Raw genomic sequence first — 14,517 nt, 5'->3', positions numbered from 1 at the left:
TACTTGTCCTCTGTGTATAGGAATTGTACTGCTCTGCTGTATTATATAAAGGCCTTCCTTTTATTAGTTAATATGAAACCTTTTCCAAAAGCTTGTTTTGGCAAGCTTTGTTGACAAAGTGGCCTGCAAAACCGAAGGCAAACTACATAAAATTATATGGAGAGATAATCACAATAATGCATTAGTACTAAACAGAACAGAAAAGCTTCAGATTTAGTAAATGAGCCATGATGGCACAGTGGTTAGAATGCAGTATTGCAGGCTACGTCTGCTGATCATCAGTTGCCAGCAATTTGGCAGATCAAATCTCACCAGGCTCAAGGTTGAATCAGCCTTCCATCCTTCCGAGGTCGGTAAAATGAGGACCCAGATTGTTGGGGGCAATAGGCTGACTCTGTAAACCACATAGAGAGGGCTGTAAAGCACTATGAAGCAGTATATAAGTCTAAGTGCTAGTGCTAAACACTTCTGTAGATTCAAACATATAACTTTAGATGTAATTTGCTATCAAGGTGCATCGAATAATTTAATAGTCATATTCAACTTGATTCAAATAGTTCAGACTCAAAGTTTCTCATACACTAGAATTCAGTGAGATTTTACTTAATTTATGAGCCATTAACTTCCTTAAGGAAATGTTATCAGCCTACTTCATGTTATTCTAGAATGCAGAGACCACATAGTATTGAACAGGATTGCCTCAGTCTGAATTTTATGTGGGACTTGTAAATTGAAAGTGAGGATCATTAAAGTTCTAAAATAAGTTGTAGAAGTATACAATAAGAAAAAAAATAGACTTTTGCAGTTGCCTTTTACTTGTGATCTAAAAAGAGAGAAGGACCACTTTATCTGCTATTTAAATCTTAATCTTCTTCTGTCTTGAGTAGATGCCCCTTGTTGCTGTAGAAAATCCCAATGATGTATTTGAGGATGGAGAAAATCCCCCAAGCAGTCGATCATCTGAAAGTGGATTTACTGAGTTTGTACAATACCAAGCAGATACAACTGAAGAGATTGACAGGATGTTGAGTGGGGGTCCCGGAGTACCTGCCATCCCCCTTATGGGCAGTGCCTCCTCCGAGACAGAGTCTGCCTCAACAGTGGGTTCAGAGGAAACCATCGTACAGCCTCCGTCCAAGTTGACCCAAGGGACAGGATCTCGAAGTGGGAAGACAATGACAATTCAAAAGACTGCAATGCAGTGCTGCTTGGAATATGTCCAACAGTTTTTAACCAGATTTATCAACCTCTACATCATTCCAAGCAATTCATTGTCTCGGCCTTTGGCAACAGGGATTCAGGAGGACCTTGTAAGAGGGAAAGGAGAGACTGCACAGTGCACAAGAGAGTCCCAAGGAGATGCATCCAGAGGGAAAAAAACAGCTAAGAAGACAACACCAAAAGAGTACCTCTCTGCATTCATTGCTGCATGTCAGCTCTTTCTTGAATGTTCAAGTTTTCCAGTTTACATTGCAGAAGGAAACCATACCTCTGAAATCCATCCAGAGAAAGCAGATGTTGGTGAGTAATGATGTGTATGATAGCTAATGTTTTTTTTTATATATATTTGACTGAACCTTGGGATTTGGCGGGAAGAGGGAGATTATTTCTACATTGCTTTTCCCCCCTGCTTTATGTAAACAAAGACAAACAATGTTTCCTTTGAATGGAAACTAGAATAGAAGAGAGATTCTGAGGCTTAATTTTGAGAATCAATTGGAAGTCTGCTCCAGACTAATGTGTATTTAGCATATTAGCATCCATCAGAGTTCACATGACATGACATTGAGTTAAGTGCACATCTTTACATTTTAGTGCATGTTTATGACATACTGACATTGGTCAGATTTGCATAACACAATTAATCAAAGAAGTATGTTGTTTGGACCTGCTAATCCACTCAAGCATAATTTAATCTAATTGTTAATCAAACTGTTTTCCCCTGTTTAGGGCAAACCCAGAAACCTAGTCAACCAGTTATTCAAGCCCCAGACACTCAGGTCTCTCTCTAGAAATGAAACAAGGTGCTATATTACAAACATTGCTGCCACAACATAGTAGCTACAAATTATGCCTTGCAATAGACTGATTGGCTGCAGAGTCCAAGCTACACTTTTTAAAAAAATATTTGAATTTATAAGTAGCCCTGCTGTAGTGGAATCTGGATGGCATACATCAACTGCTAATGGGTGACCAATGAGTAAGGGTTCGTTCACATAATGAAAAGCTTTTGGGTGATACACTTGAAACTAAAACTTTTCAATGGAGAGGAGGAGACTAATAATAGTACAGTTTTATTAATCTTTAAGAAATCTAGGAGTTTTTCTTCTTTGATCATGTTCTAGGTTAACTTCAGGGATTTCCAGATGTGAGGACTTCTTTTATAATTTTCCATGTTGACTTAGAAATTCTTGTGGTTGAATCTACACAGTCTCTGAATTGTGGAAAGCTGTTCTAGAGTCTTAAAAATGGCTACAGTTTCTTCTCCAAGTCCATTCTTATATGTGACATCTGATTCTGTTTTTAATACTATATAATCAGTCTGGGTTTTTCTTTGAACTCATGTTCAAGTTTTAACATCAGTATTTTCGGCCATTTAAGTTTGTATACTTTTTGCTATACAGTATATGTTGTGCTTTGCTTTATTATCCAATATTGGCTTTGCTTTTTCCAACAGATTATAGTTGCTGTATTTGCAAAAGCTCAATGCACCATAATGTTATGTGTCCATCATAAACCTGAAATGAAATAAAGGCATTTTATGCCTAGGTCTGAAAATTCATATAGACCTATTCATATAGGTCTGAAAATTCAGACACAATCCCTCCCCCAGCTACACTTTTGTTTTTAATAGCATCTGTAAATCAGAATGCAGAATGTCTTAATGATATAAGTAGAATAGTCCTCGAGTACATTCATTTGCCCCATTTTACTTCTCTCTTCTATATTGTCGTTTCTTCTATGTTTAATCTTTACATATCACAAATTTAGATGCTGGTCACATACTAAGAAGCTATTTTAGATAGGACAACATGTCTAATGAATAGTTAATAAGATTTTTTTTTCCCTTTAATTACTATCACAAATGGTTTTTGGGTCGTGAGTTTCAAAACCGAAGATTTACGTGTTAAGGTGCTAGCAAAGGTACTATATGAAAAAGGCATAATTAACCGTAAACAAACTATTGTCTGATTAGAATTCTCTAAGCTGAATGCCCTTTCCATCTTGCCCTTCATTAAAGGTTACCAAACTGAAAAATTATGCTGCTTCTTTCATCATCCATCCCATTAGGTATCCCAAAACTATAAATGAAGTCATATAGCGGTGGTGATAGTTGAGTAGATAAGCAAGAGGGAAAGAATATTATCCAGATGTAAATGAAATATAATAAGATGTAAATATATATATAATGCATTTATATTTGTATACAATACAAATATATTTCTTTTTTTTTCCAGATTGTGAGCAAGAGCAGCCCCTTTTGTGGCTCCAGACCCTTATGAATGCTTGCAGGCAAGCAAATGATTTTGGTGTCCAAAGCATTACTATTTCTTTAATAATGGACTTAGTTGGATTGACTCAGTCAATTGCTGTGGTCACTGGAGAAAACCGGAATGGTGTAGAAACAGCGCAGCCTTTGAGTCCAAGCCAGGGAAGAGTAGCCGTCGTTATCAGACCTCCTCTTATTCAAGGCAACCTCAGATATATGGCTGAAAAGACGGATTTTTTCAAGGTAGGGGAGATCATTCATAACGTTTTTTTAATAGTTAAGAGCTGATTTGGAGTGCTTGTATTATCAGCATCAAGAACAGTACAGGTAGTCCTCAACTTACAACAGTTCATTTAGTGACTGTTCAGAGTTACAGCGGAACTGGGGAAAAAAATAACTCATGACAATTTTTCACAGTTATGACCTTCGTAGCATTCCTATGATCATGTGATCAAAATTCAGATGCTTGGCAGCTGGTTCATATTTATGACCATTGCTGTATCCCAACATTATGCGATCACCTTTTGCGACCTTTTGACAAGCAAGGGAAGCCAGGTTCACTTAACAACCAGGTTACTAACATATCAACTACAGTGATTCATTTAACAATGGTGGCCAGAAAGGTCGTAAAATGGGGCAATACTTATTTAACAAATGTCTCACTTAACAACAGAAATTTTGGGCTCAATTGTGGTCGTAAGTCGAGGACCACCTGTATCTGTACCATTAGGTAAACAAAATTTCCCTTGGTTTTTCTCCCTCGTCCTGTCCTCCCACTTTCCATCAGAATCTCCAGAACAATTTCTGAGGATTCATGGGGAGCTGGAGGAGAAAGGGTCAGGAGGAGAATCACTCTGATCTCCTGTTCTGTGGAGATGATGATGATGTGGATGATGATTAAAGCTGTCCCTTTCCTTGATAGTGCACAATTTTATTCTATTTTTTTCTCCACATTAAAAATTATTACTATTTTACTGACTAGATTTATCAGAATAATGTTGCTGAGATTCAGGATTAAGTATAATTCCCTAAGAAGTTTAGTTGGAATACAAAACTTTCTAGTTTGAATTACCATTTCACAAAGTTTACTTCTGGGCTTTATATAGGCTTGGGTAAAAAAACATATGTATTGGGGCTTTTTCTTCCTCTGCTCTTTGAAAAGTCTTGCCTCTGAATTGGCAGTGGGATTGTGGAATACTATAGGACAGTGATGGCTAACCTTTTCTAGACCGAGTGCCCAAAGCATGCGTGCGCCCGCAAATGCACGCGTGCGCACCCAAACCCCCAAAATGCAATGCACATTCGGCCCACCGCATGCGACCCATGCATGCACATGTGCTCCCCGCACATGCCCCGACACCCTCACGTGTTTGTCCCCTGCATGCGCCCCGTGCATGTACACAGAGGCCCCCTGCATGCACCCCGTCCCCTGCGCATGTGCGACAGAGTCCCGAAGATCAGCTGGCTGGCAGGAGGCGCGTGCACATGTGCGGTGGTGCTGAACTGGGACGACGGCTCACGTGCTCACAGAGGGCACTGTGTGCCATCTCTGGCACATGTGCCATAGATTCGCCATCGCGGCTATAGGATGTGACATGAGGAGCTGAAGTAGGAGGGAGTTGACTGAATTATAGATGCTGAATATTTATTGTTTGTTTATCTGTTTGTATCTCACTCAAGACATCATACATGAGTATCTTATCATATGCAATCTTTATCACATCAACTCTGCTTGAAAAATGGCTAAGGAAGAAATGGTTTGTCTGAAGTCACAGAGAGCTCTATAATCGAGTGAGACTTTCTCCTGATCCTTTGAGTTACCTTAGCCATTATGCTGGTTTTAAAGCATTGTATCAAAAGTGCTTTCCCCTTGTGTCAAAATGCAAGGATGCATTTAATGTATAAGAATGCATTGCGTTCAAGCAGAAATGTTTACCACTTTTATCAATAGCTGAAATAGAACATCCAAAGGATATCACTAAATGGTTACTCTGATGAAACTTTTTTTAAAAACCAAATAGTTATGTGATTATTCCGTTTTACTTTCCAAAGCACGTGGCATTAACTTTATGGGACCAACTGGGTGATGGGACACCCCAATACCATCAGAAGAGTGTGGAGCTTTTTTTCCAGTTGCATAATCTAGTTCCATCTTCTAGCATTTGTGAGGATGTTATCAGTCAGCAGCTGACCCACAGAGACAAGGTAAATCTCTTTTTTTTTCTGAGTAGTATCCTCTTCTAATTTCCTTTCCCATGTTTATTTTCTTCTTGCAACCTTGATTGCTCTTCTAATTTTGTTCTGCTACAGCATTTAGTTTACTTCTTAAATGGATAATTCATGTCATTTCTCTCTTTTTTTCTCTTCCCCACTCCAGATGGTATCTGAATAGTTTTATTCATTGTTTATATCATGGTATGTTCAGTATGAAATAGTTAAAATAACAGTCTAATTTTTTATGTATTACAAGATCTCACCCTTCTCGTGTGGCAAAGTACTTGCAATCTGAGCTGAACAGTTTATAATGTCAGTCTCACAAGAGTGTCTGAACATTCTCACTTCAAATTTCTTTCTGAATAATATATTTAGAATCATGTACTGCTGAAATGAAATTGTGATAGTTATTTTTTTATTAGGATTAGTGTTGGAGTTGTTTAGAAATGCCTTGATCATTGTATTAATGCAACTGATAGGAATCTTATTTTATTCATTTATTATTATTTATTATTATTATATATCCTGCTTTTCTAAGAGTTTGAGATAGCACCCATGTCTGTATTCAATTTCTGCAACAATCACTCTAAGTATGTTCTACTGAAATAGGGTTATTGGTCCTAGCTTGTTCAAACTCTAGTAAATTTTATCATCTAATGAGTCCTTTATGAAGGCTATTGCTTAATGCATTGTAAGCCACCCTGAGTCTCTGGAGAAGGGTGGCATATAAATCAAATAAACAAAAACAAAAACAAAACAAAACAAATGAGAGTTGGACTTGGATTGTACCTGTCCAGATCTAGCACATTGACTGCTATGTGAGACTCATTGTTTTCTGTCTTGGAATTTTAGGTGGGCATTTATTGTACGAGCATCCATCCAACCTTCCTGTAGGTCCCCATGTACCCTTTGACTGGATCCTCCAGTCCCCTTCGGAGCAGGTTTTTGAGGGTGCACGAGGGGAAGAATTAGCTCCTAGTTAAATATACTGATGTCAGAAATTCTTTCAGCATAAATCAGGGTGGATTTGATTTAAATCAAGTTGATTTAAATTACAATTTAAATCATGATTTAAATCACTAGTAAAAAGGCTTGATTTAAATCAACTCGATTTAAATCATAATTTTTAAAGAGCAACTGTCATCTCTGCTACTCCTTTGACCCGCTGTTGACTCACCGATAGTCCCAGTGTTGCAGAATATACAGCCTCATGCTACATAACTAAGCTCCATTTCATGCTGAATAAACTAAATTATTTATGTATCTTAAATAGAAAACTATCTTACGATAGATTTTTACTCCAAAAGTTTTTTATTAAAATAAATTCAATAAAAATAAAAAAATCCGATTTAAATAAAAAAAATCCGATTTAAATTAAAAAAATCTGATTTTTTTTATTTTTTTAAAAAAAATCATTGATTTTTATCCACCCTGGCATAAATGGACCAGTTGAATACTGTGTAGGTCTTAAAATTGTAAAAATAGCTCCTCAACCTTGGGAGGTAGTGAGGGGGCAGGGGGTGATGTCAGTCTGAAATGTGTATAGTGTACCTTTCTTCTGCTTCAAAGATAAATTGCTGCTTGTGATATAGTTTTGCTCCTTGCCATTTCATGAAATTGTAATTTTTAAAATTCTTGATGACTACAGCAAGTAAAAATTCTTTTTGCGTTTCATAGAAATACAGTTGTAAACCACCAACAATGCTCTGGATTGGACAGTTTAAAATTATTATTGTTCTTGTTATTCTTTCAGACTGATAATGAGGAAAGAAATACACTACTGCTATATTGATTGTTACTCATTTAGACAATTTTCTCTTTACCCAATTTGATGGATTATATTAAGAGTGAATTTATTTGTTCCTTCGTTTTGTAGAAAATCAGAATGGAAGCTCATGCAAAGTTTGCAGTCCTTTGGCATCTCACTAGAGACCTCCATATTAACAAATCCTCATCATACGGTCGTTCATTTGACAGGTTAGTTGCATAGATAGTTGAAATAGAAAATTATTAACTATTATGTAATAAAATCATATATTTATTTTTCTCTAATAGCGAGTTCATGCTTATAGAAGTTTCCAGAATAGAATAGTTTTGAAACTTTAAAAAATTATACTCTGATAAATTGATATTGTAGTGAATAAATATTCTTGGGAAAACAAGAAAAGATAAAGTTGATGGCCAAATTCAGTTTCAGCTTATCAGAAATAATATTTATTATTTACATGTACATAACAGTATATGGAAGTTTGGCCCGACTTGAAGTAGAAAAAAATCTGTCACAATACCTGTTTTAAAATTGCTCCTATATATGACCTGATAGAGAGAAAGAAATAAAATATTTTATGACAAACTAGCAATGACATATAAAGTGACTTCATCTGATCTAATAGTACATGATCAAAACAATTTCAAAGTTCACTCGTCAAGTTGCTATTTAAGTTTTAGAAAATATTTAATATGAAATTAACCTGTATTACTTGGGGAATAATTTCTGAAAAAAATGTTAACATGGGTAGCCAACTGTGAGAATTTGCTGTTAATTTAATTTCATTGCCTCTCCAACAGCATGATGCTTTCTATTCTTACCAATCTTTTTTACTGGTATTCAATAGATCTGATTCTTTTCTGAATAAGACATAATCTAAGATGTATTGAAAATTTTAGTACTGATATTAATACCTCTTTGTCCAGGCAAAACAGTAACATTTCTTTATTTTTTGAGACATTAATTGTTGCATATCAAATCATATTCAACAGACTTTTATTAGGAGTAATTTTTTGTGTAACTGGATCTAAAAATATTTATAGTAAATTAAGTGTTTCTGAAACTGATACTAGCCAATAGAAATGCAATTTTTTTTGCATTTTTCAAAATTTGGAAAAACAATTTTCCTTTAATAGAAGATTGCACCTCATACAAAGATCACCTCATACATTTACACAAAAATTACCTTTTTATAATGTTTTATAGATATGTACAGTATATAGGAATTGCATTTATTTTAAGACTATTAACCTTACTCCCAAAGGTAAGATTTAAGGAATGTCATCTATTGACATGGAAAGAGATCTCCTTACACTTTTTATTCATATTTCAAGCTTACTTAAAATATAAAAGCCTCTAATGTTGTCTTTGTCATGTGACATACATCTGGCATATAGAAATGTGCCCAGTGAGTAGTGGAATATAATTTAATTTGTGTTTTAAATTTTGTGTAACATTACATATATTGAATTTCCCTTGAATGAAATTCCCTTATTTTTTAAAAAAATAGTATATTTTAGTTATTCTCCTAAATAGGCAGGTGACAGCCACTGAATATATCTGGAACTTGCCTCTCCTTACACTGAACACCATTGGCTTGACTAATATATTCATTAACTGATCTCATCCATGAAGTATCTAGTACAGGGCTGTTAAACTATGGGCCCATGGGCCAGATGCGTTACGCGCTGGCCATACCCAATGACTGGTTTAGCAAAAGGGAAAAAAGTCCCGATACGTCATGTGATGCCGCCATGACAACATGAGTTTGACACCCCCGATCTAATAGGTCTGTCCCCATTTCCCTGTTGGAAGGGGCGGGGGGGGGAGTTTTCCACTAGATTAAGGACTGACTTTGACGCAAAAGAGTGGACCCCAAGAGCGTTAGTGTCATCAGGTCAAGAGAATATTTGGCTTTCCCAGCTGGAGAAATTGATCATAACAAGAGTTTCAAAGCTTGTATTTTTTTTTTCTTTTGGCCTGTTATTTTAATATGGATTTTTCCCCCCCTCCTCAGGTCCTTATTTATCATGCTGGATAGTCTTAACAGCTTAGATGGCTCCACCTGGTCAGTTGGACAGGCCTGGTTAAATCAAGTCCTCCAAAGGCATGACATTGCAAGAGTCCTGGAACCTTTGCTTTTGCTGCTTCTCCATCCAAAAACCCAACGTATTTCTGTTCAAAGGGTACAGGCTGAGTGGTACTGGAATAAATCTCCCTGTTATCTGGAAGATGAAAATGAAAAACATTTTATGCAGAAATTTAATAGTAGTGGTTGTAAGTACCACCTCATTAAGCACTGATTTATCATGATATCCTCAATTTGTTATTATATTTATATCTTCAGTTTTGGTATTATATCGATATAATGTAGCATAAAATAGCATTTTATATTTTATACTGTGTTTAATAACATTTTGTATCATAGTTTTTTATTTTACATTAGTGTATTCATGTTGTTTTATTTTTTTACATATAGACTGATATAATTATATAATTTGAATAGTTTGGTTATCTGGAGCTAAAAAATACCACAGGATGACCTGCCAAAAGTGTGCAGTTGCAAGTATGATAATATATAAATAATACCTATTATAAGGCAATATCCTTTCATATCCTTTTGTTCACTCTTCACACTGGCAGAGTTTTCTGTGGATTTTCTCTTTTTATGTTGGATATAATCTCATATTTAAACAGATGTTAGATCCAAAGTTCTACAGATCTTTCCTATATCCGTAGCAATCAAGGATTTCTCTTTCATTTCAGAAATGAACACTAATACTGTCCCTATTGCAATGCTTGAATCAACAGAGTTTTACTCTAGACTCAAAATACCTACTGAAGTGTAATTTAAACACTTCATTCCTGTTGGGCTCATATTGCAATATTAACTTTTTAGTTTACATCAGAATGAACAGCTTAAAGGTGTCTTGCAGAAAAAGGTATTATATGATTTATGATAATAACTTCTAAATGACTATCCAATTAAGAAAAATACTCATAACTACTTGTTTTTCTTTTTGTTAAGCATTCATCACAATACCATCAAGTCAAGAACATGGGATGGCAACTAAAGAAAACACTGAAAAGCAGCTGGGTTTAGACGAAATGGAGAATTTTAGTCTTACGGTCAACCCTTTGAGTGACAGGATCTCTCTCCTGAGTACTAGCAGTGAAACTATTCCTTTGGCTGCCTCTGATTTTGACCTTCCTGATAATCAGATAGAAATAATGCAAAGTTCAGACTCTGGCTGTTCCCAGTCATCTGCTGGGGATAACCTCAGCTATGAAGTAGACCCCGAAAGCCTGACACCCCCAGATAGTTCTCAAAATTTGAAAGGAGATTCATTAGATGAAATAATACAGCAAGTGGTCCTTGACCTGATCTGCAAGGTAGTCAAGGAGCTTGCAGAAGATCCACGGTCAGACAAAGATGTATATCCAGAAGATACTTCAACTACATTAAACACTTTAGATCTCATTGAAGAGGTATCCAAATGTGAAGAACCAAACCTTCTGGACAGCCAGAGTAGTTTGCTTAGCAATGACAGTACTCAGCTACTATCTCTCTCATCTGAGACTGGGCTTGAAAGCATTTCTAATGAAATCTCCAGAAACAGTTCATCACCCTGCATCTCAATAAGCCAACAGTCTCTCAGTGACCAGACTTTCACTGCCCCAGAAGAAAAGTCAAGGCAACGAAGTCACAGTAGCATCCAATTCAGCTTCAAAGGGAAATTGCCGGAAAAAATGTCAGAAAAGGAAACCATTGTGAAAGAATCTGGTAAGCACCCAGGAGCAAAGCCCAAAGTCAAAATAGCAAAAAGGAAAGATGAAGAAAAGAAGAAAGCACAAGCTGAGAAGCTGAAGCAAAGCAGTGTTTTCTTCAGTGATGGCCTTGACTTGGAAAATTGGTATAGCTGTGGAGAGGGTGAAATCTCGGAAATTGAGAGTGATGCAGGGTCACCGGGGGCACGGAAATCTCCCCATTTTAATATACATCCTTTATATCAACATGTCTTATTGTACCTCCAAGTATATGACTCCTCAAGGACCCTGTATTCTTTCTCTGCCATTAAAGCTATCTTGAAAACCAACCCTTCTGCTTTTGTAAATGCCATTTCCACCACCAGCGTCAATAATGCCTACACCCCCCAGCTTTCTTTACTCCAGAATCTTCTGGCCAGACATCGCATATCTGTCATGGGCAAAGACTTTTACAGCCATATCCCAATAGACTCAAACCACAGTTTTCGAAGTTCCATGTACATCGAGATCCTCATCTCTCTGTGCTTGTATTACATGAGGAGCCACTACCCGACCCACGTGAAAGTCTCTTCGCAGGACCTGATAGGGAATCGCAACATGCAAATGATGAGCATCGAAATCTTGTCCCTTCTTTTTGCCGAGCTGGCAAAAGTGGTGGAGAGCTCCACCAAAGGGTTCCCCAGTTTCATTTCAGACATGCTGTCCAAATGCAAGGTCCAGAAGGTGATCCTGCATTGTTTACTGTCCTCTATCTTCAGTGTCCAGAAGTGGCACAGTGAGAAGATGGCGGGGAAAAATATAGGGACTGTTGAAGAAGGTTTCTCCGAAGACAGTCTGATCAACTTTTCTGAGGACGAGTTGGATAATGGTAGCACTTTCCAGTCACAGCTTTTAAAAGTCCTCCAACGGCTCATTGTTCTGGAGCACAAAGTGATGACTGTGCCTGAGGAGAACGAGGCAGGTTTTGATTTTGTGGTAACCGACTTGGAGCACATCAATCCTCAACAGCCAATGGCTTCCCTTCAGTATTTACACTCCCAGCCCATAACCTCCCAAGGCATGTTTCTTTGTGCTGTAATAAGAGCATTACACCAGCATTGTGCCTGTAAAATGCATCCCCAATGGATAGGATTAATCACTGCTTCTCTGCCTTACATGGGGAAGGTGCTTCAAAGAGTGGTGGTTTCGGTGACCCTACAGCTTTGCAGGAACCTGGATAATCTGATTCTGCAATACAGATACGAAATGGGTTTATCCGACAGTAGGCATGTATTTCGCTTTCTCTTTTTTTTCTCTTGGCACTTTTTTTTTAAGGGAATTTTGTGCATTCCAAAATTTCAACAGATTCATTGTTGTTTTTAGGCCTCTTTGGATGGCATCGGTTACTCCACCAGATATGATACTCACTCTATTGGAAGGCATCACAACAATTATTCATTATTGCTTACTTGACCCATCCACACAGTATCATCAGGTAAACCTCCTTAGATTTTTCAGTTAGAATTTTTTTTTTGTTCCAGCTATCAACGTGCTCTTATTTATCCTCTGCCCTCGTTAATAACTTGTTTCAGCCTGTGCATTGTGCAAGCCAGTCCATTGACCCTGAGAAATAACTCTTGAAACAGAGAACCTTATTTGGCATATTCTGAACTCTTTATGTCATTATGCCATTGATTATGTATGTGCAATTTATTACTACATTGCGAGATCTTGATCTCACACCAAATCTTACAAGAGCAATTTTCATTTACATTTTGAGTATATAAGTAGCGTTATGAATACAGTTTGATATTAAAGCATTCTTTTATGAATTACAGAATTTGAGACATTGCTGAACCCTATTTCAACCTTTAATTGAAACTGAATTCAGAATTTCAGTAAATTATAAACAGATAATTTCTCTTGATAAGATCTGTTTTGATTTGGAGGAAGTACTTCATTTTCCAATTTAAACTTGGTAACAATTATTGTTAGAATTGCATTGCATCTGTATCCTACCAGATCTTGAAACTAATTTCATACTATTGTTACAAACTGGCCTGAAAATAATTCTGGTTAGCATGTACTGTAGTTCAGTGATGGTTTAATGCTGCCTAAAACAGAATGTGGGGAGGGGGAATCAGGTGGGAAGAGAGTGTGAAAAGGGAATAGGATTCCTGTAAATTAATATCCTTGATGATAATTGATTATGTTTTCATCTTCCTTTTTACTAGCTTCTGGTTAATGTTGATCAGAAGCACATGTTTGAAGCACGCAGTGGGATCTTGTCTATCCTTCACATTATCATGTCCTCCGTCACACTTTTGTGGAGCATCTTGTACCAGGCAGACTCTTCAGAGAAAACAGCTGCAGCAGCTGCTGCATCTGTAACCACAATTAATCTTGGGTCAACAAAGGTTAGAGCACCAGAGTTATGTGTACAAATGATTTTGTTTACTAGTGTATGTAATACTTGAATAACAGAGGCAGTTTGGTATACTGGTTAAAATATCAGATTGGAGGCAGGAAGTTCTGGGGTTTAGAACTCGGCACAAAGCTGAATGACTGAATGACTCCAGACGAGTCACTCTCTGCTCTAGGAAGAAAGCAAGGGCAGACGGCTGCTGAAAAATCTTGTCAGGAAAACTCCAGGGACTTCTCCCAGCGCTCACCAGGAGTCAAAAACCTGCCTTGAAGTCACATGCATATTTTCTTTTTAATCCTTGAATGATCAGTGCCAGGATCTTGACAGGATCACAATATTTAATCATTCTTCCAGCAAACATCTAATGTCCGTATACTGTACAATGTAGTTTGTGTATGTACAAGAGAGGACTACCAAGTGATCCAATAATGGGATTTTGTTTTTCATTTCTAAAACAGTTGTAACAGATATTTCTTCTTATGATAATCTACATAGTAAACCCATTTAAAGGCAGATGTTAATATAGTTGATCAAATAGCCCCTATAGGCAAAACTTCCCTCAGTTCCATATAGAGACCTTTATGATTCAAGGGCTACAAAAGCTAAAAGTACATATGCAAAAAAAAAAAAAAAACACTGACACATTTCACCAATAAAAGAGAATATTTGTAGCTCGGGATTGAAATGAGGAGTCCTTGGTGATCTCTGAGCTTGATTGTTTTCTCGCAGACGTTTCATTACCTAAAGGACTAGCACTGATGATGTTACATAGTTTTGGTAATGAAATGTCTGCAAGAAAACAACCAAGCTCAGAGATCACCAAGGACTCCCCAGACATTTCACCAAACTGTACATTTGTGTTAACCATACTTT

The 14,517-nt window shown here is 36.9% G+C and overlaps 1 protein-coding gene across 1 annotated transcript in view; it reads left to right on the top strand.

The window, feature by feature from the left end:
• DOP1A (DOP1 leucine zipper like protein A) overlaps nt 1-14,517 on the top strand; it is a 43,656-nt gene that overhangs the window by 14,728 nt on the left and 14,411 nt on the right. The window contains exons 12-19 of the mRNA XM_070932877.1: nt 888-1,521; nt 3,459-3,733; nt 5,543-5,695; nt 7,581-7,681; nt 9,490-9,749; nt 10,501-12,505; nt 12,603-12,714; nt 13,454-13,636. Of these exons, the coding sequence (XP_070788978.1) occupies nt 888-1,521; nt 3,459-3,733; nt 5,543-5,695; nt 7,581-7,681; nt 9,490-9,749; nt 10,501-12,505; nt 12,603-12,714; nt 13,454-13,636 (3,723 nt within the window). The remainder of the gene's footprint in view (nt 1-887; nt 1,522-3,458; nt 3,734-5,542; nt 5,696-7,580; nt 7,682-9,489; nt 9,750-10,500; nt 12,506-12,602; nt 12,715-13,453; nt 13,637-14,517) is intronic.

Source organism: Pituophis catenifer, unplaced genomic scaffold (genome assembly GCF_029215685.1).
Source record: "Pituophis catenifer annectens isolate HBS135680 unplaced genomic scaffold, rPitCat1.0.hap2 SCAF_1, whole genome shotgun sequence".
Classification (NCBI taxonomy): Eukaryota; Metazoa; Chordata; class Lepidosauria; order Squamata; family Colubridae; genus Pituophis; species Pituophis catenifer.
The sequence above is the reverse complement of the archived record's forward strand: the minus strand, read 5'-3'. Positions and strand labels throughout refer to the sequence as shown.